At 41.8% G+C, this 27,935-nt stretch overlaps 6 protein-coding genes, 3 long non-coding RNA genes and 1 other non-coding gene across 19 annotated transcripts; 6 read left to right on the top strand and 4 right to left on the bottom strand.

Annotated features, from left to right (window-relative positions):
- The first annotated feature begins 247 nt into the window (after positions 1-247).
- On the top strand, positions 248-14,696 carry LOC124326603. Of its 3 annotated transcripts, XR_006915579.1 has the most exons (5): positions 248-487; positions 554-769; positions 829-932; positions 1,015-1,226; positions 14,511-14,696. XR_006915579.1 is itself a non-coding variant. In XM_046785517.1 (4 exons), exons 2-4 carry the CDS (start codon positions 13,291-13,293, stop codon positions 14,690-14,692), a joined length of 465 nt encoding a protein of 154 aa, XP_046641473.1. In that variant the 5' UTR covers positions 13,031-13,199; positions 13,265-13,290; the 3' UTR covers positions 14,693-14,696. The 3 variants fall into 3 exon arrangements, 1 of the variants encoding a protein (XP_046641473.1); XR_006915578.1 differs by lacking the exons at positions 248-487; positions 554-769; positions 829-932; positions 1,015-1,226 and adding exons at positions 13,031-13,199; positions 13,265-13,362; positions 13,427-13,677; XM_046785517.1 differs by lacking the exons at positions 248-487; positions 554-769; positions 829-932; positions 1,015-1,226 and adding exons at positions 13,031-13,199; positions 13,265-13,322; positions 13,427-13,677.
- On the top strand, positions 1,717-3,554 carry LOC124326388 (DNA-directed RNA polymerase III subunit RPC2-like). The gene is made up of 7 exons (XM_046785177.1): positions 1,717-1,898; positions 1,960-2,063; positions 2,123-2,274; positions 2,334-2,515; positions 2,579-2,692; positions 2,763-2,926; positions 2,996-3,554. Exons 2-7 carry the CDS (start codon positions 1,978-1,980, stop codon positions 3,213-3,215), a joined length of 918 nt encoding a protein of 305 aa, XP_046641133.1. The 5' UTR covers positions 1,717-1,898; positions 1,960-1,977; the 3' UTR covers positions 3,216-3,554.
- LOC124326632 lies at positions 6,310-6,876 on the top strand. The gene has a single exon (XM_046785552.1). The coding sequence runs from the start codon at positions 6,424-6,426 to the stop codon at positions 6,838-6,840; it is 417 nt and encodes a 138-aa protein (XP_046641508.1). The 5' UTR covers positions 6,310-6,423; the 3' UTR covers positions 6,841-6,876.
- Positions 7,919-12,258, top strand: LOC124326106 (zinc finger protein 252-like). 2 transcript variants are annotated; one of them, XM_046784741.1, is made up of 12 exons: positions 7,919-8,150; positions 8,484-8,770; positions 8,829-10,371; positions 10,435-10,535; positions 10,603-10,874; positions 10,931-10,995; positions 11,063-11,122; positions 11,199-11,273; positions 11,415-11,595; positions 11,675-11,767; positions 11,832-11,894; positions 11,964-12,258. In XM_046784741.1, exons 3-12 carry the CDS (start codon positions 9,587-9,589, stop codon positions 12,126-12,128), a joined length of 1,860 nt encoding a protein of 619 aa, XP_046640697.1. In that variant the 5' UTR covers positions 7,919-8,150; positions 8,484-8,770; positions 8,829-9,586; the 3' UTR covers positions 12,129-12,258. The 2 variants fall into 2 exon arrangements, with proteins under 2 accessions (XP_046640697.1, XP_046640698.1); XM_046784742.1 differs by lacking the exon at positions 7,919-8,150 and adding an exon at positions 8,165-8,183.
- A 22-nt stretch (positions 14,697-14,718) lies between the features above and the next one.
- On the bottom strand, positions 14,719-18,050 carry LOC124326671. 5 transcript variants are annotated; one of them, XR_006915596.1, is made up of 10 exons: positions 17,900-17,914; positions 17,746-17,817; positions 17,504-17,632; positions 17,303-17,446; positions 16,775-17,044; positions 16,556-16,674; positions 16,182-16,485; positions 15,485-16,074; positions 15,104-15,380; positions 14,719-15,004 (listed from the first exon to the last, which is right to left on the bottom strand). It is a non-coding gene; the product is annotated as an uncharacterized LOC124326671 (long non-coding RNA). The 5 variants fall into 5 exon arrangements; XR_006915594.1 differs by lacking the exon at positions 14,719-15,004 and adding an exon at positions 18,036-18,050 and having other exon boundaries at positions 15,260-15,380; positions 17,746-17,829; positions 17,900-17,969; XR_006915593.1 differs by lacking the exon at positions 14,719-15,004 and adding an exon at positions 18,036-18,050 and having other exon boundaries at positions 15,260-15,380; positions 17,900-17,969.
- Positions 18,051-18,679: 629 nt separating this feature from the next.
- LOC124326755 lies at positions 18,680-20,556 on the bottom strand. Of its 2 annotated transcripts, XR_006915786.1 has the most exons (5): positions 19,919-20,556; positions 19,618-19,854; positions 19,442-19,535; positions 19,213-19,379; positions 18,680-18,761 (listed from the first exon to the last, which is right to left on the bottom strand). It is a non-coding gene; the product is annotated as an uncharacterized LOC124326755 (long non-coding RNA). The 2 variants fall into 2 exon arrangements; XR_006915785.1 differs by having other exon boundaries at positions 19,618-20,556.
- A 91-nt stretch (positions 20,557-20,647) lies between these two features.
- On the top strand, positions 20,648-25,086 carry LOC124326202 (secreted effector protein EspF(U)-like). 2 transcript variants are annotated; one of them, XM_046784905.1, is made up of 3 exons: positions 20,648-20,756; positions 20,828-21,254; positions 24,111-25,086. In XM_046784905.1, the coding sequence occupies exons 1-3, from the start codon at positions 20,685-20,687 to the stop codon at positions 24,908-24,910; spliced, it is 1,299 nt and encodes a 432-aa protein (XP_046640861.1). In that variant the 5' UTR covers positions 20,648-20,684; the 3' UTR covers positions 24,911-25,086. The 2 variants fall into 2 exon arrangements, with proteins under 2 accessions (XP_046640861.1, XP_046640862.1); XM_046784906.1 differs by lacking the exons at positions 20,648-20,756; positions 20,828-21,254 and adding an exon at positions 23,482-23,590 and having other exon boundaries at positions 23,681-25,086.
- On the bottom strand, positions 21,746-23,068 carry LOC124326823. Its single transcript, XR_006915871.1, has 3 exons — positions 22,269-23,068; positions 21,980-22,208; positions 21,746-21,907 (listed from the first exon to the last, which is right to left on the bottom strand). It is a non-coding gene; the product is annotated as an uncharacterized LOC124326823 (long non-coding RNA).
- A 124-nt stretch (positions 25,087-25,210) lies between the features above and the next one.
- Positions 25,211-25,294, bottom strand: Trnar-ucu. Its single transcript is given in 2 exon segments — positions 25,211-25,246; positions 25,258-25,294. It is a non-coding gene; the product is annotated as a tRNA-Arg (tRNA).
- Positions 25,295-26,158: 864 nt separating this feature from the next.
- LOC124326433 (cuticle protein 18.7-like) lies at positions 26,159-27,303 on the top strand. Its single transcript, XM_046785264.1, has 2 exons — positions 26,159-26,270; positions 26,341-27,303. The coding sequence occupies exons 1-2, from the start codon at positions 26,259-26,261 to the stop codon at positions 27,145-27,147; spliced, it is 819 nt and encodes a 272-aa protein (XP_046641220.1). The 5' UTR covers positions 26,159-26,258; the 3' UTR covers positions 27,148-27,303.
- The last annotated feature ends 632 nt before the right edge of the window (positions 27,304-27,935 follow it).

Here is a 27,935-nt window from a genome sequence, read left to right as displayed (position 1 = left end):
TATTCTACAATTTAAAAGCAAGTGGCTAGCAACTAGCAAGCGACGATCCTGCCATTTTGCCCTTACGTTTACTGTGGCATTTTTTTACCGTTTGACGTCGTTCTACCACAATGTCGGGTATTTTTAATAATATTTAAAAATGGAGGTCTTATGCCTCTATGGAGTTCTACTGACGTCGGAGTTCTACTGTCGGCTGTCGCATACACAGAAGTTTTAAAAATTATTTGAAATATTTTTCCACCGACAATAAAACCCCACCGACAATAGAACCCCAATTTATTTTAAAAATACCCGACAATAGAACTCCAATAATTTGAGCTTTGAGTGTGCAACCAACTTAGGATTAAAAACTCAATACTAGATGTCGCCAGTGTCGCCTATGTTGTTCTTACATCGTGAAACAAGGCGAAATGGGCGAAACAATTTGTTGCTAATTTATACTTATATTCCTGTGATTTCAAATACCAAATTGAACTTCGAAAATTATGTTGGTTTAACTTGACCTAGTTTCCTTATTTTTATACTGTAACAACTTATTTCTTTGAAATTCTAGATGCATACTGTCAGTCATTCCAACAAATTGACTTAGCGCTCAGTCACTTTCCATCCAATAGTCCCATCATGCTGTCAAAAGCCTAACACTCATGTGTGAAGCTTACATATCGTGGAATACAAATGTGTGAAGACAAGGTATTTCCCCATTACTGCTACCACACCAACCACACCACGTCAAATGCCAAATTCAGCACCATTCACCCATATGATCAAGGTAAGCATCAATATAACCTATCACCACGCTACTGCAATACTTCATGACAATTTCTTTAGCATCAGGAAATTTACCTCAACCTAAGGAGTAAAGATGTTGGTTGCTGTGATTTCCATTTTTGCGGTTTTTTATCATGAAAACTTCAGTGTGCTTCTTAGTATAGGTAAAGATTGAAATGCTTTATTCATTTTTATATTTTCAATTCATTAATGCAATACATTTTTTTTACAGAGCACATATTATAGATCCTTAAGCCAATGCTGACCTTTGTCCATGAAGGAAGAGGGACATCCAGCAACGTTCTGCTCCATCCTTATCTCCCAGACGTACGCTCATCTAGCTTCACTGTTTTTGCTGCTACAACTTGTCTTGCTTCACCGACGAGTTGGAACATTTCAGTGGTCGCTACCCTTTGCTGTTACACTCCTGCAGTTACTCACCACGGGATTATGCCCAGGTACCCGACAATTGACTTACTTTCGTAGATTATCTACTTATAATCTAGTTGCGTTAAAGTCTGTGTCTGTGAAATAATTCCAAAATAAGGCCCTTCTTGGAGTTCTTGCGCGTAAGCAAAGTTTTACTTTGACGTTTCTTTTTTCTAACGCTAGATGGCTTTTTGAAAATGTGCAGCTGTCAAAGCAGTCAGTTTCAGTTACTTTGCACATCTCTTTAAACATTTATTGGCAGTTATTTTGTTGAAATATTTAGTGATAATTAACGATAACTATTCCCCCAACAAAGCTCACTTGTTAGATTTTCGATATTTGATTTTTTTTTCTACTTCCGGTTTACTCATTTCAGTCAGTAGTTTAGTAAATATTGATCTGACGCACAAAAGAACCACATATTCGTGATCCTCGTAAAATTTGTGGTAAAGTTCATGTTTTTTTTTTATTAAGTTGTTTGCCCTCCATTTGCTAATGTCTATATCTGTTCGAGTTCAGGTTACGGTCGCTGTATCGTTTACAAAAATGCAAAATGCGCTTTGAAGCGGTACAATAATGGAACCTCGGATCGTGTCAACGGTCCTATGATTGATCCAGTAACCAAGAAACCTGCCTGGAAACATGAAATCATTGACATCGATGGTTTCGCTTGCGTTGGTCAACCTGTTTAACCTAAGCAGGTATTTCTTTACGCCCTTTATGGTAAACTGTGTATATTATTGAATACATTTTATACGGCAGGTTTTGATTAACAAAATTATGCCGACTGTTTCTGCGGTTGTCGTTACTCCTGGAGTGCCAGCAGCAGCTGCTCCATTGCCGGAGTATCGAGATGTGCCAATTACGTAGGGTTCTACTTTGAACTTGGTTCTTTTCTTCTTTAGTTAAATATTTTAAAATTTAGTTATAAAGGTCCGATTCCGTCATACGTTGAGAAAGTTATGTTCTCGTCCAATGCCGAAGAGGCGAACATTATAAAAATTCAGTTGAGACAAACTCGTCGACCTGAAATCGGCGACAAGTTTAATAGTCGGCACGGCCAAAAAAGAGTTACTGGTAAACTATCTTGTAAGGATTTCAAGAAGCTGTATTTAAAACCCTTGTTTTTTTTCTAGCTCTTGTTGCGGAGCAAGAAGACTTGCCATTCACTGAGCTTGGAATTTGCCCGGATGTTATCATGAACCCTCACGGTTTTCCTTCTCGAATGACAGTGGGTAAGCTGATTGAACTCTTAGCTGGCAAAGCAGGTCTTATGGAAGGCAAGTTTCACTACGGCACAGCGTTTGGTGGATCCAAGGTACAACCACGTTAATTATTTATCGGAATTTGTTCTTTTCATGTCACGTCTTTAACTTTTTAGGTCCAAGATGTGAGTGAAGAATTGATGAAGCACGGATTCAATTACCAAGGGAAAGAGTGTATGACGTCTGGTACAACAGGGGAGCAATTAACGGCCTATATCTATTTCGGACCGGTAATCTACAGCAAATGATTTTATCTCCATTTATTTCATCAATTGTTTTGCCTTTTTTTTTTTTGTCAAGGTCTACTATCAAAAGTTGAAGCACATGGTGATGGACAAGATGCACGCACGTTCTCAGGGACCCAGAGCCATTCTTACTCGGCAGCCGACAGAGGGTCGAGCCCGTGACGGTGGACTTCGTCTTGGTGAGATGGAACGCGATTGCCTGATCGCATACGGCTCAAGGTTTGACATTCCTCTCATTCATCAAGTTGTGTGAGCTTCAAGTAAGATTTTTTTTAATTTCATTTGTAGCATGCTGATTTTGGAGCGTTTGATGATTTCGAGTGATGCTTTTAACGTCGATGTCTGCAATGAGTGCGGACTGATGGGTTATTTCGGATGGTGCCATTTCTGCCGGTCAAGCGCTTCTGTCTCCTCGCTCCGCATTCCTTACGCCTGCAAACTTCTCTTTCAGGAGCTCCAATCCATGAACATAGCCCCCCGTCTTAAACTAGACAAGTACTTTGACTGAACCTGGGTTTATGTTGCTTTGGAAATTTGCTAAAATTACAACAGTTAAATCTTAATATTTTCACGGGGATTCATGAAGCCTAGCCGAACTAATGTAACATAGAAGAAAAGCAGGGCCATACGTCGTTGCAACAAGATCTGGTTTCTTTTTTTGTCGCAACTTACCGTCAGCTTGCTTCCCTTGTGATATTAAGTGTAAATTCTAAAGGAGACTCGGGTCCCCAAAGTTTTAAAATAAGTCATGAGCACGGAACGGTGTGTTGATTCCCTTAATGGTTTGATCGTTTAATTTTTTTTTTTTTTTATGACTTATGAAGTAAAGAAAGTTCGTAATTTAAAACATTTTAGAACAGAAACCGGTTGCGTTTAGCGGGGAGAACCCTTGTATTAAGAAACATGACATATTTTTTTCTATTTCAGCATATATACAATCTGTACAGGGGGGTGGATTCAGAGTAGTGTTAGTGATGGATAGTTTTTTTAGTTAGGTGGTTGAGAAGCGATTTCTGACCGGCCTCTTCTCTTGCCCTCCCCGCCGGCCCGGAGCCGCATGTTTTGGTGCGACCGTCCGGAGCGATGGAAAAGACCTTTCAAAACATACCACCGTTTATAGGCGCAGAATCGAAAGTAGAAAACAAGCGGGAAATAATAACAGAACACACACCTCCCCTCTTGCCGTCCCTGCCAGCCCAGAGCCGCATATTTTGGTGCGGCCGCCCGGAGCGGCAGGAAACGACCCCTCAAGACATACCACCGTTATGGGTGCAGAATCGAGGGTAGAGAAGAGGCATGAATGATAAAAAAAGAAGTTGGCAATGAAGACATAAGAAAAGAAAATAATTCTATTGAAGTTCCAGGGTACCTCGAGCTCTCTGACACCTACAGCATGTAATAACTTGTGTTGAAACCGGAGGCTAGGTCGCTTGGTAAAATAAAATCACCCGGATGCAGCTCCAATCCATCACCAAAGAGTTTCATTCGTATCCTACGTCCCTGTATTTGTAAGCCAAGGCGACAGCGGGACATCGCTTTGAAAGCATCGCCAGAATTGGAGAAAATTAATGATGCCTTGCCCGTGTACATACCGTTTTCATCCAGAAACATGCTGAAGTACCGCACAGGCCCAATTAGATTTTCAAAGAAGGCTACGATTGTCTCGCCTGGTGCTGTATAAGGCAAGTTTGATATTCGAATGTATTCCACGTAGTGCTCGTTCATTTGCTGGGAGTATAACGAACTTTCTTTCTCAATTTCAGACGGTGAGGTGTGGCTTTGGGGATGAACCTCTGTCGATTCGGGTGTTGCATTAGTCGAGTTCACTTGCCCACCAGAGACGTCCAAATCAGCAGGCTCGATGCAAGTGTCCGGAAATGTCGTTCCATTATAATCAGGTATATTATTAACCGTGTCCAAGTCCGCTACAATCTCTGGCAATGCGGGAAGAGACGTCGGAACGGATGGAACGAAATCCTCGATCGTCGAAATGACGTCAATCTCGCCCGGGTTGCCGGTTGGCTGTTCAGAAAGTAAAGATTTTTTTAATTTCTCTACTCGCCTCTTTTCCCGTCTCCTAGCAGCCAAATCAAAGTTCTTCTTCGCCTTTTTGGCTTTCTTCCTTGCAGCCTTCATTTCATCTTCTGTTGGCAATATTACAGTAGTTTCGATACTTACTGCTTTCTCCGACGATCCAATTTGCTCCCTATCATCCGTCGATGAAAGAAGACACTCATCCGTCAATCCAATCTGCTCCCTATCATCCGTCGATGAAAGAAGACACTCATCCAACGATCCAATTCGCTCCCTATCATCCGTCGATGAAATAAGAGACTCATCCGTCGATCCAATCTGCTCCCTATCATCCGTCGATGAAAGAAGACACTCATCCAACAATCCAATCTGCTTCCTATCATCCGTCGATCCAATCTGCTTCCTATCATCCGTCGATCCAATCTGCTTCCTATCATCCGTCGATGAAAGAAGACACTCATCCAACAATCCAATCTGCTTCCTATCATCCGTCGATCCAATCTGCTTCCTATCATCCGTCGATGAAAGAAGACACTCATCCAACAATCCAATCTGCTTCCTATCATCCGTCGATGAAAGAAGACACTCATCCGTCGATCCAATCTGCTTCCTATCATCCGTCGATCCAATCTGCTCCCTATCATCCGTCGATGAAAGAAGACACTCATCCAACGATCCAATCTGCTTCCTATCATCCGTCGATCCAATCTGCTCCCTATCATCCGTCGATGAAAGAAGACACTCATCCAACGATCCAATCTGCTTCCTATCATCCGTCGATCCAATCTGCTTCCTATCATCCGTCGATGAAATAAGAGACTCATCCGTCGATCCAATCTGCTCCCTATCATCCGTCGATGAAAGAAGACACTCATCCGTCGATCCAATCTGCTGCTCCCTATCATCCGTCGATGAAAGAAGACACTCATCCAACGATCCCATTCGCTCCCTATCATCCGTCGATGAAAGAAGACACTCATCCGTCGATCCAATCTGCTCCCTATCATCCGTCGATGAAAGAAGACACTCATCCAACGATCCAATCTGCTTCCTATCATCCGTCGATCCAATCTGCTTCCTATCATCCGTCGATGAAATAAGAGACTCATCCGTCGATCCAATCTGCTTCCTATCATCCGTCGATCCAATCTGCTCCCTATCATCCGTCGATGAAAGAAGACACTCATCCAACGATCCAATCTGCTCCCTATCATCCGTCGATGAAAGAAGACACTCATCCAACGATCCAATCTGCTCCCTATCATCCGTCGATGAAATAAGAGACTCATCCGTCGATCCAATCTGCTCCCTATCATCCGTCGATGAAAGAAGACACTCATCCGTCGATCCAATCTGCTCCCTATCATCCGTCGATGAAAGAAGACACTCATCCAACGATCCAATCTGCTTCCTATCATCCGTCGATCCAATCTGCTTCCTATCATCCGTCGATGAAATAAGAGACTCATCCGTCGATCCAATCTGCTTCCTATCATCCGTCGATCCAATCTGCTCCCTATCATCCGTCGATGAAAGAAGACACTCATCCAACGATCCAATCTGCTCCCTATCATCCGTCGATGAAAGAAGACACTCATCCAACGATCCAATCTGCTCCCTATCATCCGTCGATGAAATAAGAGACTCATCCGTCGATCCAATCTGCTCCCTATCATCCGTCGATGAAAGAAGACACTCATCCGTCGATCCAATCTGCTCCCTATCATCCGTCGATGAAAGAAGACACTCATCCAACGATCCAATCTGCTTCCTATCATCCGTCGATCCAATCTGCTCCCTATCATCCGTCGATGAAAGAAGACACTCATCCGTCGATCCAATCTGCTCCCTATCATCCGTCGATGAAAGAAGACACTCATCCGTCGATCCAATCTGCTCCCTATCATCCGTCGATGAAAGAAGACACTCATCCAACGATCCAATCTGCTTCCTATCATCCGTCGATCCAATCTGCTCCCTATCATCCGTCGATGAAAGAAGACACTCATCCGTCGATCCAATCTGCTCCCTATCATCCGTCGATGAAAGAAGACACTCATCCGACGATCCAATTTGCTCCCTATCATCCGTCGATTTAACAAGAGGAATTGCAACAACGGGCTTAGTCTCACGATTGATAGGTATACCTGCCGGTAGAATTACGCAGTTGCATTTCATACCACAAGACAGTCCATCAGACTTTTTCAGATGATGATTTTCGGGCGATTTTCCCCCTGCTGGTGAATTCTGCATCAACCGTGCTGGGATATTAGATTTCCGATTGACCAGGACGCGCTTCTGGAAGTTGCTGGCCATAGCATCGCCGGAACTGATTGGTTTAGGTTTATTCCGTGGGACGGCTGGAAGATTACCAGAATGCGTCACCTCTTTGATGGCATTTCGAGGACGCGAATCAGTACGATGCAACGATTTAACCCGAACAGGAATTTTTGAAGAAATTTCACACCAGTGAAAGAAAATGATGCTATCGTCGTTATTGTCCTCTTCTTTCGGCGCGGATTTGACTTTGGCGGACAAAGAGCCATCCTGTTTCCTTACGGGTATCTTCGATGGTGGGCATCCCGGTGTTAATGTCGAGGAGAATCGTGAAACGGACAGACTTTGCACAATGTCACGAGGCTCAACTTTAGACAACCTTCGGACAGAAATAGGTACTAGACGACTCTCGATGTTGGGGTACGCCTTTTTCCTACCAGGTAAAGGCTTCGGTATTGATGGAAAATCACTTTTGAAAAACATTCTCTACTTTGATTGAAATAGCTTAAGCTCGAAAAAATACGTGTTTGTTCACTTTCTTGGAACTGCTAAGGTTCAAGGAAAAGATTCTGCTCCACTGAATAGTTCGATGATTTTGGATTTTGATCGAGGTCTTATATATATTGCCCAACCTGGATATTCATTTGCAGTGATAACTTTTCGCTCTCTTTCGAACTTTTTATAAATGATTTCAATCAGCAGCATTTTTATTTGTCGATAAACGTATTCAAAATAATATTTCAAACATAATTCCATATTCAAAAATTATATCAAGTTATTTTGAAATTACAATTTTTGAATTATTAAGAGAGAATCGCAAAGAGTTGGCTCTAGATTTATCTTTGCCGGGCTTTTTTGGTTCGTACGCAATATGTCCAGTGTTGCTGTGTTTAATTTTTTCTTGCATTAAGAATTAAATAAATCAAAATTTATATATTTAGTTCATTTTAATTACGCAGTAGGAATAAAATAAATAACGTCAAAATAGAAATGAGTCATAGAGTCAATTACACATTACAGAAATAAGTTAAATGTTGTAGCGTTGTAGAATATTTGTCGTCTGCTGATGTATGTAAATGCAAAGCAATGGGAAGCTGAAAAATCAAAGCTATGTTTTGAAATAGAGATTCGAGTGAGTTTTACTTTTTCTTTAACACAAGAAAAGGTTGGGAAAAGTGATTAGCTAATTTGTGACTTTGTGTGCTTTTCATTTAAAGATGGGTACTAAATGTTATGTTGAGGGTTGCAAATCTGGACATGAACCATGCAAAGAAACATTGTACTTTTTCAAGCCAAAAGATAAGAACACTGAAGCTTTGGAAAAAATGTATAGGTCAAAACTCATTAAGACCTAATGCTGGATACAATTATTCATTTATTTTCTCTCAAAATATCAAAGGATGTGTCATTGTTATTTCTCTTCAATGTTTAACTCTTTGTTTATTTTTGTTTGTGTTTGATGTAGGATGAATGCCAAATGCTATGTAAAGGGTTGCAAATCTGGATATGAATCATGCAAAGAAAAAGTACATTTTTTCAGACCTAAGGAAGAGAAAACAGTACACCTTTGGCAGAAATTTATTGGTCGGAATGATCTGAAACTCGAAAAGTTTCACTCAGTTTGTCACAAGCACTTTGATGATGCAGATATTGTAAAAACAACAACTGATCGGGGTAAAGATAGACCAACAGTAGTTAGTGATTCATTACCTTGGCGGCTTGTAGGTGGAGCCATCCCCAAACATTATCTTGGTAAGTAAACAATATGTTAGAACATTTTTTGATTTATTATAATTTCCTTTTTCTACAGGGAACTATATGCAACAAATTAGGAAAATTGCTGTGAGGCCATTGGCTCTTAAGGATGGGGCAACTACTACTGTGCCTTAAATCATTGTTTTAGATGAAGTCACTGTGAACCCACCAAAAGCGAACCACAGCAGTGTAGAACCTATTCTTCCTGAGAGATCTCCAGGTGTTTCAAAGAAAACCCAAAGTAACAGAAAAGAATCTCTAGTGCCATCTTCATCACCAAGGCTGCAGTTAGAAAAAAATAGTAGTCAAAACATTGAAGAATATGACAATTTAACATTGAAAATCACCTTAAATCCTAAAGAAACGGTCCTTCCACTTTCAACATCACCCATAGGAAATTTTATAAAATTGGCACATCCAATCAGAAGTAATTTAACAAGACCAACATCTCAAGTTCCTGTTAGTTATGAGATCAGAAATACCCCTCAAAACAAGCAACAGTCATCAATTAACCAAGTTTTGCAAGAAAGTGTCACTTCACTTAATCAAGGTCCCTCGCCACAGGTTTCACAACAAGAACTATTATTAAGACCTATTTTACCGACTGCTGAAGATTTTGGTCAAGTCAAACTCGCTGTTTCACGCCGGGAATTGTTAAACCCTAAAGAAGCTATCCTTCCTCCATCATGGTCCTGGCAAGAATGTTTTCTTCAGAAAAAACAATTGATTTGTTCCAAGTTTAAATGGCTAGATGAAAGCAACTTCGAGTACACCAAATCCATAATAGTGGGCGAGTACGCATATGTCAGTGATATGAGTATTTCTACACATACTGTTCGTTATTTCGTCCGAGGTCGACAAGTTTTCCCCAAAACTCTCAAGTATCAATGCTCAACGGTCAGTAAACTCACCACGTTATTGAAGTTTTACGACGACATTCCAGAGTGTCTCGGCTATTCTGATCCGAAATTACTTGGATCCTCACCACCTTTAAATCCTCCGCATACTAATCGGTCGAAAAATTGTCTGTTGCTTGCTTCGGAGAGAAGCAATTATTGCACCGAATGTCTATCACTAATGCCTCAAACAATTAAACGAAGCTTAGTGAACAACAGAAACAACATATCCAATTCAAGTAATCTTCCTTCAACAAATGTAAATGTTATTGGACCGTGCAACACGATAACTCCGGTTGACCTAAGCGCGGACCCACTTCTGATACCAATCGACAGTGGTAATATTTGTGAAATCGGTGAGGACGAATTGACCGTCGAAAATAGACCAAATGAAGATTATCGTGGCGACGATCCGAGTGAACCAAACGTCCAGAATCATGGGGGATCGCATAGTGAACTCAGTGACTTGGAAAGTGAAGATTCGTCTAGTGTTATCATTGAATCAGATAGTGAATACTCACCGGATGGAATTGTGGAGTCAGACAGTGAATATTCGCTAAATGGAAGCAGCAGCACTGAAAATGAAATTGACGTAGATGACGACGGCGATTTTGCTTTGGCGCAGTGCTATTTGCAGAATGAAGTTATGATAAAACTACGATTTCAAAGGAAATATCTGCGGTATTCATGGATGCTCAACAAGTAATTATAACATTTTGTCATTGCAAATTGCAGTTTTTAACAGACTATTTAATGTGTTTACAGGAGCAAAGAAATAGCTCGTTCAATTCTAAAGGCATCGAAAGAACTTCAGCAGAAATGTCGAAATGAAACACTAAGGCTCCCAGCTACCAAGAAATCTGGCCGTAATTTTTCAGCATTTGTTTCTTTTTTTCTGAACTGTAATCCTGATCAACTTTGTTCTTCTGTTAGCCAAAAAACAGTGCAACGAGTGCGGCAAAATGATTCACGCCAAGGGATTTCAAGATCATCTGAAATTGCACAGTGGAATCAAATCTCATTTGTGTGAACTATGTGGTCGAGCGTTTGTGTTTAGATCTAGCCTAAACTCTCACATTCGGTTGAATCATCGTGGAGAGGAACGTACGAAACCCCTCAAAAAGTTCGTGTGCAGCACTTGTGGACATACTGTAAGTTCGAAAGAACGTTTGGGTATTCACGAAAGGATCCATACAGATGAAAGGGTAACAGTAATTTTATCTTATTTATTGGAAGGAGATTAATAAAAATTATTTTATAGCCATTCGAGTGTAAATACTGTGACAAGAAATTTCGAGAGAAAGGAACTCTTGTTCGCCATATTCGGTAACATCTATCTATTTGTCAACTTAAAAATTTAATTCGTGTGCATGATTGCAATTCTTTTTAACAGTACCCATACAGGCGAGAGACCCTTTGGATGCAATATTTGCGGAAAATCTTATCGTTCAAGGTGATATGAACATTATCGTACTTACGTCTGTCTATTATTTGCTAAACCGCTTGTATGTTCTGGACGATCCCATTAGATCCGCCTACGTCCTCCACTATAAGAGTAGACATGAAACGAAAGAAAATGAAATAGTAAAGGGACCGGTTGAAGAGTATAAATTTTTTTTTCTTGCATTTTTAAATTTAGTAAACGAAAACAGTATTTTATTTCTTTTTTTATTGGTTGTAATAGCTATTGTTTAAGCAGAAATTGTCCGTGAAATTGTTCCACATAATTTCTTTAACTTACTTAGTTTCAGCCTAAGGAAACGCGTCAAAATCGATTATCGCTGCGAGTACTGTGGAAAAGAATTTTGTCAGGGACGAAAGTTGGCTTACGAAAAGCACCTTACCACCTACACTGGAATTCCTGCAGCTATTCGTTGCACACAGCCAGACTGTGAATTCACTTACTCGAATTTGATGCAGCTCAAGGTATTGTTTAAAATCACTACTTACATCAGAAAAATGGGATAAAATATTTTGAAAATATCATATATGATATTGCTCATAGGAACACATGCTGTCACAACATCCCGAAAAAGCATACACTTGTGACGTTTGCAAGAAAATTTTTCTGACGAAGCAGATTCTGACGGATCATAAGGTACAATTTAAGTTTTCCGTAGTTTTATTTAATGTATAAACAATTTTTCGTTTCATCAATATAGTCTATGCATGACCCATCTCGAGGTTATCAGTGTTCTTATTGTCCTGCAAAGTTGACAGTTAAGGTGAGTTTAATTTAATTATTTTTTTATTGTACAAATTTGACATTTTGTTTTTTCTGTTACTGGAAATAGGCAAGTCTGATTGCACACGAAAAGCGCCATACCCGTGAAACTCCGCACGAATGTACCTTTTGCGAAATGCGTTTCCATAGCACTTACTTGCTTCAGATTCACTTGCGCACTCATCAGCCTAGTCAGCTCAAAAGAAAGCGATATAGAAAACCGGTTGAAAAGTAATTGATTCCGGCTGCCGCGATATCGGTCGACGTCTAATATGTTGAATTTCTGAAAATGCTGAAACTGTTTTTCTGCTGTCCAGATTTTGGAATACCAAATTTGGAATACAAAGATACTTTCTGATTCTTAATGTTTGAATAATCATCAATAATGTCACATTTAACCATGGTCAAAGAGGAGATGGTACAGCCAATATCTTAAAGATTTACAAAAACTTGACAGGGAAAAGTTAACATGAACATTATAAACCTTAAAGAACACAGTTAATTACATTTTTGTAAAAAACCTACCTTGCAACAGAAATTATTTAGCTTCAGAAGACATAGCTTGCGAGCTTGCTTATTGGATTGGACAATTTTATAATTTATATTGTCACGACTCACGAGCACCTAGTTGGCCACAGGTGCACGCGAAAACTTCACCTGAAACTACAAACTATTGAAAATATTTAGTCAAGAATGCAGTAAGAATTATTAGCTAAGGATTGTGTTATCTATTACTTAAAAACAGTAAACTCATAATCCAATCTCCGTTGTTTAACTTTTTTATTTGTTTTGAAGGAACTTGATAGTTACGACGTGTAATGTCATTTGTCATGTTTGTGTGATTGTGATTGTGCAACTAACATAAGATTCAAAACTCATTACTAGATTTCGCTACTGTCGTCCTTGTTGTTTCTATGTCATGCATGTCATGAAACGAGGCGAAATGGACGAAACGAATTGTTGCTAATTATACTTATATTCCTGTTATTTCCAATACCAAATTGAACTTCGTATCTCAGGTAGGTTTATCTTTACCTAGTTTCCTTATTTTCATATGATACCAACTTATTTCTTCAAATTGTAGATGCATATTTACTGTCAGTCATCCCAACAAGTTGACTTAGCGCTCAGTCACTTTCCATCCATTAGATCCTCATGCTGTGAAAAGCCTAAAACTCATGTTTGAAGCACACATATAGTAGATACAAATATGTGCGGAGATAAGGTATTTTGCTATTACTGCTACCACACCAACCACACTGATGTCGTTCAAATGCCTTACTAAATCATCACCCTTATGATAAAGGTAAGCATCAATATCACCTATCACCACGCTACTGCTATACTTCATAACTCTTTCTTTAACATCAGAAAATTTATCCCACCTGAGAAGTATAATGCAGTTGGTTGCTGTAATTCCATTATTGCGGTTTTTCATCATGAACATTTTAGTGTGCATCTTAGAAAATGTAAAGATTGATATGCTTTTTGAATCTTTATATTTTCATTAATATAACACATTTTTTTTTACAGAGCACGCAAGATCCCCACGGACATCCTTGAGCCAATGCTGGATTTTGTCCATGACAGAAGAGGGACTTCCACCAACATTCTGCTCCATCCTTATCTTCAAGACTTCAAGACGTACGTTCATCCAGCTTCACTACTTCAGTGTTTCTTATCTGCTAGCCTGCTACACAACTTTTCTTGCTTAACTGGCGAGTTGGATCACTTCAGTTGCTGTGACACACCTGTACAGTCACTCACCACGGGATTATGGCCAGGTACCGGACAATTGACTTATTTTCGTAGATTATCTACTAGTAATCTATTTGCGTTGAACTCTGTCCGTGTCATAATTCCAAAATCAGATCCTTCTTGCGCGGAAAAGTGATCCTTAGTTAGACGTTAGACGTGTTTCTTTTTTTCTAACGCTAGATGGCTGTTCGATCATTTTCAGCTGTCAAAACAGTCAGTTTCAGTTACTTTGCAAATCTCTTTTAACATTTATCGGCAGCTATTAAGTGGAAATTTTTTAGTGAAAACTGACGATAACTATCCCGACAACAATGCTCACTTGTTAAATTTTCGATATTTGCTTTTTTTTCTACTTCCGGTTTTTTTCATTTCAGTCAGTAGTTCAGTAAATATTCATTCGAGGAACAAAAGAACCACATGTTCGTGATCCTCGTAAAATTTGTGGTAAAGTTCATGTTATTTTTTGTGCGTACGCGTACTTCCGGTTTTGAGAATTTTCCTGAACTATAAGTTCAGGAAAATTCTCGATTTTGGCCAAATTTTGGATTTCATTTAAATCACACCTAATCGACCCCAAATTTCATGGGGATCACGAATATGTAGTTTATTTTGACGACAGCTCAAGGGTTGAGGCACTGTGGTTACTTCCGGTTTACTTCCGGATTTTTTTTTTAGACTAGCAAGTGAGCTTTGTTATGTGTACAGTTCTCAACATTGTTAGGCAGATTTTAAGCAATTTAAATTGGCCTTTGAAGTTTTGAGCAAAAAAACCATATCAATGAACTTATATATATTATGTGACTATTATGTAACTTTTATTGGCATGTCACTTAATAAGAATTGTTTTTTCTTTATTCAGGTAATGCAGAGGAGACGTCGAGAAGATGGATTTTCTCATCTTTAACAATCGTCACCAGTCTCTGTCGGATGTTACCCCTGCTCCTGGTGCGAACGAAACTCGGTGGAATCGCGACCGACACCGAGACTCGTCATCACCGTGGATCATCGTATTGTTGGTATTATTGCGTTAGTGTTAGTTAACCCGTAGTCTTACCTTTACAAAAGAATTACCGGCATTAGAACTTTTATTTTCTCAATCAAGATAAACAATTAATTCCCAATGACCAATGACTATGAAGACAACCAACATATCCAAATAAAATCAAATAGAAATTCCAGATCTAGCATTTAGGAATCTCCACGTAGCAAGTTGCGGAACCGTTTGTGGTGTAATGTTCGGCTTCCTTAATGGTGTGGTAACTCAGCACAGAGTAAAACTTCGGAGCTTCGGTGTAGTAGGTGGTAACAGCGTAATAAGTGGTGTAATACTCAGTTGCCTTGGTGGTGTAGTACCTGGGAGAAGCGCAGGTTATAGTATAGAAAACTGAAGCATCGGTTTAGCATTCCGGTTCAACGTAGTACGAGTTAGCAGCTGCCTTGGTGGTGTAGTACTCCGCTGCCTTGGTGGTGTAGTACTCCGCTGCCTTGGTGATTTAACTCGGGGCTGAGTTAAACTTTGAAGCTTCGGTGTAGAAGTTCGCGACATAAGTTACGGTGTAATATTCTTGGGCCTTGGGGGTGTAGTATCCGGTTGCTGCGTATGTTGTCGTGTAGTAAGATGCCGGCGTTGCGGTTTGGTATCCGCCATACCCAGGAGACATCGGTACACCAGTAGTCAACCCAGCCATCAAGGATAATACAACTAACAGCAGCACGACGCCATAGTTAACTAGACGGTAAAAAATTTTAACATCAATTTCAATATGAAATGCCATATTAACAAAGAGAAAAAAATAATAGTGATACAAAACTCCATGTAGAAACAATATTTACCGTTTGGTTGTAGTGTAGTACTCGGTGGCCTTGGTGTAGCAAACAGGAGCCTCAGTTTGGTAGTAGCTTGGAGCAGATTAATACTTGGGTTCCTCGGTGTAGTAAACTAGGGCACTGTACGTTGATGTGTAACATGCGGCCTCTTCGGTGTAGTAGTTGGGGGCTTCGTCATAGTAGCTAGGTGTAGCGTAGGTTCTGGCGTAGTTAACTGCAGCCTTGGTGTAGTATTTCAGTTCAACGTAGTATAAAGGAGCAGCTGCCGTGTTGTAAGCCTGGGCTACGTAGTACTTCACCGCCTCAGTTGTAGTGCCTCGGTGATGTAGTACTCAGGCGCTTTGGTGATGTAACTCGGGGCAGCGTAATTTGAAGCGTAACTCTTGAGCATTGGTGGTGTAGCACTTGGGGGGCCTCGGTGTTGTAAGTAGATGTTGCGTATGTTGACTTCATTGCGTAGTAAGGCGGCGGCGTGGTGTAGTATTCTTTCACTGCTGTTGCTTGGTCTCCACCATAACCAGAAAACATCAGTAAACCCGTGGTCGACCCAACCTTCAACGATACAACACCAAACAGCAGCACGGCGCCAGAGTTAACTCAACTATATAAACGATTTGAACATTATCGAATATAAACTCATTACTAACATAAACTGAAACAAGACAAAATTGATTCACGACTCGAAATAAAGATGAATTTTTACCCATGATTGCGAACTGGTTGTATAATGAAGAAGGCAGTTGGTGACAAATAGTGGGCCGCAGTTGTTGCCGTGATGGAGATACTCACTCGACTGATACCTTCGACTTTTCTCTTGCCATTTATACGACTTTTTCTCACCCTGACCCCTCTCCTAAGCCTAACGGCTATTATACCTGCTCGATAATAAAGCAAACACTTTCTGTTCTCACCCAACCTTACACCACCACATTGACAGATTTACGTAAAGATCTCCGCGACCTTCAAGCGTGAAGGACATGCAAATTGGAAGTTGATGGGGGGTGGGTCTACAAGAAACAATATCATATTAAAACAAAATGATTATGGTTTAAAACGAATGGAATCACGATGTAGTACTCAGGCTCTTTGGTTATACAGCTCGCGGCGGCATAAATTGTAGTGTAATACTTTGAAGCCTCGGTGCATGGTGTAGTATTTCAAGACAGCAACCAACAGCAGCACGAGGCCACAGTTTACTCTACAATAAATTATTGGAACATAATTATGCAAAAAAACAGACGTTATTTAAAATAAGGAGAGTTTATACACAATTCCATGTAGAAAACTGAAATTTACCGCTTTATACGATGAAGAAGGCAGTTGGTGACAAATTGTGCGCGGAAGTTGTTGTCGTGCCGGAAAAGCCTTTTCTCTCCTTTAATGCAACTTGTAATACTCTGAAGCCTTGGTGGTGTAAGCTGGAGCAGCATTGGTTGATGATGAGTATTAACTGCAATGTTGAGCTTTGATATCCACCATACACAGGACCAGGAGACATCGGTACACCAGTGGTCGACCCAACCGTCAGCGATTCAACACCCAACAGCAGCACAACGCCATAGTTTACTAGACATTAAATAATTTGAACATTTATATTCAAAAATTACTGACTAAAAAACAATAGAAATTGATACTAAATAACAAGTAACAAAATATTAACCTATGATTGCGAACTGATAATACGATGAAGAATGCAACGAGTAATGCGCTGCAGTTGTTGCCGTGTCGGAGATGCTCACTCTACTGGTATCTTTTAGCCTTTTCTCTCTCCTTTTATACGATTTTTTTCTCACCCTCACCTCCTAAGCCTTGCGGCTATTCTACCTGCTTGATAATGGTGCAACACGTGTCGTCCTCACCCAGCCTCTCCGCAGTCGCATGACACGTTTTACGTTATGTTTCTCGTGACCTTCGAAAGTGAAGGAAATGGACCTTTCCTTCTTTAGGTTGATGGTGCTGGGGATTGGTCTACAATAACCAAAATCAAAATGAATACCAAATGGCTGAGCCTTGCGGCTATTGTACCTGCTTGATAATGTTGCAACACGTTCAGTTCTCACCCAACTACACCACCGCATTGACAGTTTTACGTAATGTTCCCCGCAACCTTAAAGCGCGAAGGACATGCAAACTGGCCGCCGGTGGCCGGTTCGTCTGCAGGTTGAACTCTACAATGGTAATTGAAAAATAATTAATAAACACTGCATCAGTTGGAACATGTTGAAAATATACCAATATTTAACTTAAGACAATCTAAAGTAACTTACGAGTGTACGACTCTTTCTCCATCATCAACACAGTGAAGAGTTTTAAGCAGACGACGGATGATATTTGTCCTGCTATACGAATATCTTCTATTAGGTGTCACTTTACGCGCTACCACTCCTCGATTGCTGTATAACAATTAAAGTTTACACTTACCCACTATTAAACAAATGGGTAATGTTGACGATGTTGGTAGTAAACTTCACAAGTCGTTGATAACGTCTCTCTGCAAACCGGGTTTCAACCAAAGACCATGCAATCCTTGATGATCTGATAATAGTCAGGGACTTACTTTCAATCGGGCTCGAGGAACCACCAGAATTGATCTTGGGGGGTCTGCAACTGCCGTGGAAGGTTGCATAGTTCCTCTTGACTGCGAGTGCCCAGCGACCTCGTGTTGGGTAGTTACAGGGCGTAGTTAAGTCACTCTTTTGTCCTGGACGAAGGCTAGCATTGGTTCAAGGATCACCGTGCCAGGACCACACAATTCCAATAAACACACTGCGTTTTAGATTATAGACGTAGGCGGCTTACTCGCGATCTCAGTGACGCAACAAATAGTGCTGTAAGAAACCAGTCCACAAACAGCTGTGAGGGATTAACCTAAATGGAGAATGGAAATTTAGTAAGATACCAACAATTTTCAAACAACATCGCAGTGACAACAGTTTGATATCTCAAATCAAGAAACAAAAAGGAACTAAAACCAGAGTTTACAGCAGCCAACGATTTTCAAGCATTAAATTTAACGAATAGAAGTGGTCGCCCCTTTAAATGAATCTCTCGTCGTCCTTTCAACGGTGGTGGTTTAGTCGCTTGTGCTCGTAGCTGTTTCAATCTTACGAGAAAGAAGACTGGGGTACGATAACCTTCCGAACCTTATTCAAACCGCATGTGCGACCCAACCATGGTATAATGGTTATGGCAAATAGTGTAGATACAAAAGAGGTTCAATTTCTACTTCCTTCTTCGAATCCATCCACTATATTTAACGTCTCCCACTGCTTCCCATGTCAGTCTGTAAAAAAAAACCTGCATGTACTAACTTAGCACAACTAACGACTAATAACGCACTCTAACTCACACAACTACTAACTTAATTGCGCTCATGCTACGTTACTTGAAAAAGGAATTTTTGAAATTGCGACATCGTCATGCAGATTTTAAGCTACTAGACTTAATTCTTGTCCAATCGAACTTTTTTAACAGATTAACTGTAATCAAGATCTGACTCGGCAGGTGATAAAAGAATTCATTGCTAGACATTACGTATTTGGTTCATCCAAGTTCCTTAAACCATGAGAACACAAAGTGTCATGGGGGATGGGGCCCAAAGCAGGGCTGACACTGAGACATCTACACTAACCCCAAGCTGCAATCAATCAGCATGGACAACTGCATAACAAGGCCCAATTCCAAGGAATTGAGCTGGGTTTTGAGTTGGGAAAAGATTAGGATTCAGTTTTTACCCTTTCCCGCATCAGTCAACAGATACTTGTAGCTGATGGGTTTCGATAAATGTGCTACTCCTAGTCCATGAGTTAATACACCCCACGAGCTGCACTTGAAGCTTGACAGCATTGATTTGACTTACAATCGAGATTTCTTATTCTAGAGCTGTCAAGTTGAAATTTAGCTACAAATAGAAACATTTTGTAAAATCAGAAGGAAACATTCAACTTTTAATATTTCAGTTACTTGGTTTGGATGATGTTTCTACTTTCAGATCAATCAGTGTAAGGGAATCAGCTAGAGGGAAGTATCCACAGCACCAGGAATAACTTTTGTAGAGCTAATAGAAAATGAACCATTATTTTCAGTAAGAAGTTAACAGCTTAATCTATCTAGAAACTTTGGCAGAGATGAAATGCTACCTGTTTCTTTTATTGCATTTTTGCAACAGTTGAAATCCCAATGTGGGACCTTCAGCTTCTTGGTTATTACTCCACACATGGGAATCACTTGAAATAGTCGAATAACGTGGTCAAAGCTTGGCAAACCAAAAATGTTTCAAGCACTAATGGCTCGAACAATTCAGCACCAGTGGTCAGTGGATGGCCAGAGAATAATAACCATTTATCCCATGCAATGCTATTTTTAACTGTGATTGACTAAAGTTAAAAGAACATTAATTAAACCAGGGTGTCGGAAAATAATAATTCGTAAAGAAAACACCTCAATCAACATCTCAACACGTTGCAGGTTGCACGACAAATGTAGTACTGCTGTGTTGGGATCAGCTGTTTAGACTAAGTAGTGTCAATTTCGTACACGAGGTAGCGCGCACATACTGTTGGCAAACAAAGGCGGGAATTTGAATATCGTTCATTATAACATATCACCCACCAGCAAAAGTGGATTCTAAACGTGAACATTACACATACCACATCTCTTTTCAAAATATTTTAAAACTCCATCTACTCTATCAAATTCGCAACATTCAAATATTTGTCCCAATAAGTACTCACGTTAAAGTTCAGTCATACAAAACTTGAAAAAAAACATATTAGAAAATGTTTTACTGATTGTGAATTAATTGTGTTCATTAAATCGAATTCTTAATTGAGACATGTTCAACATCGTGACCAATCAACCCTATCATTAACTTTACTTACAGGAAGTAAAGGTCTGTAGGACTATATAGTAAACTAGGCTTGTTTCAAATTCGTTTACGGTACTTTCACGCACAATGTGCACGATTTGCAGTCACTGTGGTAGATAGATCAAAGCTAACCCCTATTCAGGCAATTGCGTGCATGAAAAAGTAAAAGTGAAGGAAACTGGGACATATCTCAATCATCTTATCTCCTCTGGTTTTTTCTGCTGCTAAGGCGGAAGATTTTGGCGATTTTTGTGGAGTACACGACGTTTCCTCAAGGACTAGACGTCAATCACAAGGATGCGTGTACAGTGGATTTGTATAAAAGCTCCGGTAAAGTGGATGAAAATACAATTCACTCTCCTCTCTTGCCTTGTCACAACATTCACTCGGCGAATCGACATGAAGACCTCAGTAAGTGAATTTACTTTAATTTAAAAATTAATTCTTTTAAAATTAACTGTGACGTCACCAATATTTGACAGGTGGCTGTCGTTGTCGTTTTGATGGCATGTGCCGTCTCTGCCCAGTTCCCGGCTGGTTTCAATTACAATCCCTTCCTCTACTACCCCTACACCGCCCAACCGGCGCCCGTACAGGAAACGGCCGAAGTTGTCGCCGCCCGTGCCACTCACGCTGCTGCTCACGCTTCCGCCAGAGGATCACGAGTCATCACCGCTCAGCCCGTACCTGTTTGGGGACAACCCGGTGCCGTTCTGGACACTCCCGAAGTCTGGGCCGCTAAAGTCGAACATTACCGCGCCCATTCGGCCGCTGCTGCCGCCAACGGAGTCGTTTCGACTCTTCCACCTCTGCAAGTTGTCGGCTGGGGAGTCCCGCAACCCGTCCAAGATACACCGGAAGTAGCTGCAGCTCGTGCCGCTCATTTGGCCATCCATGCTGCCGCACGCGGTAAAAGATCAATTCAAGATACTCCGGCAGTAAGAGCCGCCACCATCGAACATTACCGCGCCTACAATGCCGCAGCCGCCGCTAATGGAATCCCGATGGCCTATCTGCCCGCTCGGTATGGCGCTATGCCTTGGGCTATGCCTCAACCCGTTCAAGAGACTCCCGAAGTAGCCGCAGCCCGTCGTGCTCACATGGCCGCTCACGCTGTTGCCGCCGCCCGAGTTCCGAACGTAATTGCCGTCCAACCGCTTCCTGCTGCGACTCTAGCCAGCAGCCTCCAGCTGGGCAACTCGATTGCTTCCATCACGAACGGATTCGTTTCCACCTTGCCTTCTCGTCTTCCGGCAGTCAGCTGGGCTTTACCTCAACCTGTCCAAGACACTCCCGAAGTTCAAGCAGCCAAATGGGCCTTCTTCCGCATTTTCAACGAGGCCTTATCCCGTTCCGGTTGAATTCAAATTCTAAAATCAAAATCAAATAACTAACAAATCTTATCGATTCTTATTCGCAAAACTAACCCAATTTTAAATATGTCAACTTACGTAATAGAATAATCATTTCGATTAGTAAGGCCTCGTGAAAAATAAACCGGTGAACTTTTCTAAGAACAAGCTTGCGTCTTTCTGCCTATTAGTTACATTTAACCTTGTTCACTTGGTCAAGGAATAAGTGAAACAGGACATTTTATTTAGATTCTAATTAAAAATTATATCCACATATTATACCCGTTTTGATGATTGCAAGTTCTTATTTATTATCTCATGATCGTATAGGGTCTGATTGGATCGTTGATTGCTACACGACCTTGCCTCCAGCGCGATTCCAGCAATTCCATGCACGCATTCACTTTTGAAATGACGTCATATAATAATGACAATTCAAAGGCATTTGGGCAAATGAATGCAAGGTCGCCCTTTTTGTTCTTGTGTAATAGAACCGAGTGTGTGGACTATCCTAGAGAAAAAAACCAGTTTGATGCTGAACAAATTTGCATATTATTATTTAACCACCTACTTTCACCAACTTGTATATGGTGAGGCATCTCTTTCCGTCTGGTCACTGCTGCTGTGATTTCTGAGAAAAACTAGCGAAAAAATAGATGGTCCCACTTAATCGACTGGAAAAAAGGTTCCGCCCGATTAATTGATTATACTGTCAACCTCAAATAAGTTATAGCCAATTGGACAACAAGATATTTTATCGAATTTCTGTGTCAAACAATTTACGGAAATACGATGGGGATCTGTTATCTTATTCACTGGAAATCATTGGAATAAATGTGTCTCCCTACCTTGATCAACATTTCACTCAAGATTAATTGTCTTCAGTCTTATCATAAAATCTAGTCGTGATTTGTTTTAATCGTCTGATCACTAACGCAAACGATCTGATAGTCACATTTCCAGTGAATTCAAAAATAAAACGACAACCTTGAGATTACATCAATCTGGGCGTGGTCGGACGATGACAATTATTATTTTCCCGCAATCATAGACGAACTCTGTGATTAACAAAACAATAGAAAAATCCTGAATTTAATGATAGGAGATCGAATAGACTGAGCGCGTGTTATAGCCGAAAATTATAGACCAAAAAATGGCCTTATATTCTTGGCCGGCAGCACAAGTCAAAAGCGACCTTGCACATCATAAAAGTCATCTGGGCGGTTCGCTTTTTGGGCTGGCCATCATGCGCCATCGTCTAGCCTATCCCATCAATTATTTACGAGTCCTTGAAGAAGAATAAAATTCATCATTTTGATTCATTCGGCTTGATCTCAAAACACTGGGCAGTGATACATTTGAATTTGCAATTCAAATTCAAACAGTTTTAAATGTTAAAAACAATCAAATAATAGTTGAGAATTGGCGACACATTCGATCCCTACATGATGCGAGGCCAGATTTGAATAAGTGAAAGGTTGCCATCAGTGTCTCTCGTCCTAGTCAAAGCGGTCCGTCAACTTTTTCACGGACATCCCATCACTAGGAGAGAGAGTTCAGCCTCGAGATCCTGTGTCCAGCAACACAGGAAGAAGTTTAGAAAATCAAAAAATGGATCAAGTTTAATCATCGTGCTAGTGGCAATAGAAGGTGTGGCCGTCAAACTTATCTAACCTAACACAATGGGGGAATCGAGAAAATTCGGATGCTTGCCCTAAAAAATCGTGTCCTTGGATGATTGCACTAGTTGCTTCCTACTGGGAAGGCTAAAGAGATTCCCAGCCATGGAGGCAACTAAGTATAAAAGGACGGACGATTTGCTCCAGTCTTCAATCCACTCTCGTCTCCTTCTGCGCTTCTACAACTAATAAGCGAGTCGACATGAAAACCTCAGTAAGTGAAATCGAATTCTATTTTATCAAATGATGTAACGATTGGGACAAAATTTAATCCATTTTGAACTGCTCAATTCTACATTCACAGGTGGCAGTCGTTGTCGTTTTGATGGCATGTGCCGTCTCTGCCCAGTTCCCGGCTGGTTTCAATTACAATCCCTTCCTCTACTACCCCTACACCGCCCAACCGGCGCCCGTACAGGAAACGGCCGAAGTTGTCGCCGCCCGTGCCACTCACGCTGCTGCTCACGCTTCCGCCAGAGGATCACGAGTCATCGCCGCTCAGCCCGTTCCTGTTTGGGGACAACCCGGTGCCGTTTTGGACACTCCCGAAGTCTGGGCCGCTAAAGTCGAACATTACCGCGCCCATTCGGCCGCTGCTGCCGCCAACGGAGTCGTTTCGACCCTTCCACCTCTGCAAGTCGTCGGATGGGGAGTCCCGCAACCCGTCCAGGACACTCCCGAAGTAGCTGCAGCTCGTGCCGCTCATTTGGCCGCTCACGCCGCTGCTGCCCGTGGTAAAAGATCCATCGCAGATGCCCCCGATGTGGCCGCTGCCAAACTCGAACACATCCGCGCTCACGCTGTCGCTGCCGCCGCTAATGGAGTCGTTTCCAGCCTTCGCCATTTGGAACCCGTTCCCGTCTGGGGACCCCCACAGCCCGTCCAGGACACTCCCGAAGTCGCCGCTGCCCGTGCTGCCCATATGGCCGCTCTAGCTGCCGCTGCCGCTCGTGGCAAACGATCCATCGCCGATGCTCCCGACGTTGCGGCTCTTAAACTCGAACACATCCGCGCTCACGCCGCTGCCGCCGCTGCCAACGGAGTCCTTTCCAGCCTGCGCCATTTGGAGCCCCAAGTTCCCGTCTGGGGTCCCCCACAGCCCGTCCAGGACACTCCCGAAGTCGCTGCTGCTCGTGCTGCCCACATGGCTGCTTTGGCTGCCGCCCGCGGTAAACGCTCCATCGCTGACACTCCCGAAGTGATGGCCGCTACCATCGAGCATTACCGCGCCTACAACGCCGCAGCTGCCGCTAACGGAATCATGGCCTACCTGCCGGCCCGTTATGCCAACATGCCCTTCGGTATGCCCCAACAGGTTCAAGAGACTCCCGAAGTAGCCGCTGCCCGTCGCGCTCACCTGGCCGCCCACGCCCATGCCGCCGCCCGAGTTGCCAAAGTTGTCGCCGTTCAGCCGATCCCAACTCCCGTCCCCGTGTGGAGCCAACCGGCCGTCATCCAGGACACACCCGAAGTTTACGCAGCCAAATTGGCCTTCTTCCGCGCTTTCAACGAAGCCGCCATTCGCTCCGGTTGAATCTTGTTGCCAAACAGCTCCACACAGTCATCTTCAAATCCCCACTCATTTTTTTTCTGTTTTCTAAAAACATTCAAAGAAATTGCTGTAAATTGAACATTGTAAACCTTTCGCGTAATAGTGAAACTTTCACTCATACCAGCCGTCTAATAAAATGCATTAAGAATAATTGCTAATTACTAGTACACCGTCTATTACCAAATTATTTTTATGCAAAGGAATTCTTCTCATGAAACTTACTTCATAAATTCTAAAGAATTGATCGCAGCAAATTTTAAGAGACTACACTAAAATTCGATTTAATCGTGGCGGGATTCGAACCCGCAATTTTCGGATTGCTGACAAGTTAGAAGTCCGACGCCTTATCCGTTAGGCCACACGACCATATTTTCTGGACAACATAAAAAAAGGTTTCAAATTTTGAATTAATTAATAATAGTTCAAATTTGGATTCATGACAATAAAATTTTGAATTAATTAATAATTTTTCTCGATTTTTCTAATATGGGTTCATGATTTGCTGCGACATTCAATCGTTCTTTGTCAAAATAAGAGATTCAATCATTTTCTTTTATGGCTCTACAATTTTATGGTCATGATGAATAATACTCTGGTTCAATACTATCCATAAAAAGAGTAAAGCAATTTTCAAATGGGTGAATGGCAAGACTACCGTTCTTGATTGATGCTACTACTACTGTACGATTCGAAGAAATATTTGAATTGTGCCAAGTTCAACTGTTACCCGGTGCGATTCAAGGAACACATTTTTCAAACGGTTGTCAAGTGCCAAAATTCCGCTTCGTACGTATACCAAAGAGCGTTAAATTGTTATCACGCATAATGCCAATAACACATTGATACAATTATAAATAGGACAACTGGAGTTGGGATGTGTAGGCTACTTTTACTTTCACGTTTTTATTGTTAGCTCTACTTTTGGGGTTGACGAGGCCACCGGGGCTGCGTGGACGATTGCTTACTTGGTTTTACATCTTGACGACTCAAGTTGTTTCTAGAAATGTGTCAATTCAAGTTCATGATGTACGAGATAGATTTTTGAATAACCACACCCCAACACATAAGCGGTAGCAGCCGGATTGGATCGATAGTAGATTGGTAAAATGGAAAATGGAGAAACAGGTTTCCAGCTGTTTAAATAGATAATCACATGGTAGAGATGCGGAAGAAGTCAATCTTTTTTTCTTTTTCAACAGTAAAGACCTTGCTGGCGGCAACCATCAGCAATTCAAAATCAGCTGTGGTATATAAAGGCCCCGGTGTCTCTTAGATTTTCGTTAATTCCACTTCGAATTCCACCAGCTCACAATCTCTTAAGCGAATCGACATGAAGATCTACGTAAGTTTTTAACCTCTTCTCTTTCAGATAATTTCAATCAACTTTTCATCATTTGAATTTTCCGTATCAGATTCTCGCAGTGCTTTTGGGTGTGGTTTGCTTTGCATCCGCTCAGCAGAACCCAACTGGATGGAACTACAATCCTTACCTCTACTTCCCTTATTCCGCTCTCAGTCCACCAGCACAGGAGACGGCGGAAGTAGCCGCCGCAAGGGCTTCTCACTTGGCCGCTCACGCTGCTGCCGCTCGTGGACGACGATCGATTCCCGACAGTCCCGAAGTCTGGGCCGCTAAAGTCGAACATTACCGCGCATACGCCGCTGCATCCGCTGCCAACGGTGTCGTTTCCACCCTCCCAACTCTTTACACCAACGAAGTTGCTGCTGCTCGCGCCGCTCATTTTGCCGCTCACGCCGCTGCCGCCGCCCGCGGTAAACGATCCGTCGCAGATGCCCCCGATGTGGCCGCTGCCAAACTCGAACATGTCCGCGCTCACGCCGCCGCTGCCGCCGCTAATGGAGTCGTTTCTAGCCTTCGCCATTTGGAACCCGTTGCCGTTTGGGGACCCCCACAGCCCGTCCAGGACACTCCCGAAGTCGCCGCTGCCCGTGCTGCCCATATGGCCGCTCTAGCTGCCGCTGCCGCTCGTGGTAAACGATCCGTTCAAGACACTCCCGAAGTGATGGCCGCCACCATCGAGCATTACCGCGCCTACAACGCCGCCGCAACCGCCAACGGATTTCCCATGACTTTACTCCCGGCCCGTTATGCCAACATGCCGTTCGGTATGCCCCAACCCGTTCAGGAAACTGCCGAGGTCGCCGCTGCCCGTCGCGCTCACATGGCCGCTCTCGCTCACGCCACTGCCCGAGGTTAAACAACATCACAGAGATCTGAAACATGTCTATAGATAATTAGATATGGCTGTGTCAGCTATCAGTCGCAATGTACACACCTGAATTATCTTTCTGCTTCCCAATACCGATACCTTTTGAGATTGAACAAAAATAAACCGAACGCTTCTTTCATAAAATGGACGTTAATGTTTTCTTGGGGAACTTGGGAAAACTAAGTGCAACTTTGAAATAAAACTCATAAAGGGTATTTCGTTAAGTAGAACATCAAAAAGGAGAAAATGAGCACAGCACTGCCATCTGCCATCAACACTTTAAGTTTTCCATTTCTCTTTACTGCAGCTGCAGCAACCTGACCGACGTGTTAATTCGTGAGCATTTCGTTCGTCATACCACACGCTCGTGAAAAACAATTCGAATAAAAAAAGGTATGCTAATAAACTTTAAAATTATCATTGAGGTACCCAATCATCATTCAAAATCGCCAAAAAGACAGTTAATGATTGCAGACCCATGCAGACCAACAGTTATGAAAATACTGCTTAATGAACTTAACCTAAACATATCTAATTAAAAATAATGTTGTCTGGCCATGAATCACTTAGAATTTTACTAATGGATCCGATTGAATTAAACATCACTTGCCATTTTTGGTGAGGCTCTGGGTCTCATTCCGGTTGACTTTCTGCTCCACAACGAATTTGATGAAATTAAAGTTGAGTCACCGAATCCAAAAACTTGCATAAAAGCAAAATTATACAAACACAGCAGTAAATTTCACGTCACGTGGGTCTTGAATTATAAACACGAG

This window comes from Daphnia pulicaria, chromosome 2 (genome assembly GCF_021234035.1).
Source record: "Daphnia pulicaria isolate SC F1-1A chromosome 2, SC_F0-13Bv2, whole genome shotgun sequence".
Classification (NCBI taxonomy): domain Eukaryota; kingdom Metazoa; phylum Arthropoda; class Branchiopoda; order Diplostraca; family Daphniidae; genus Daphnia; species Daphnia pulicaria.
The sequence above is the reverse complement of the archived record's forward strand: the minus strand, read 5'-3'. Positions and strand labels throughout refer to the sequence as shown.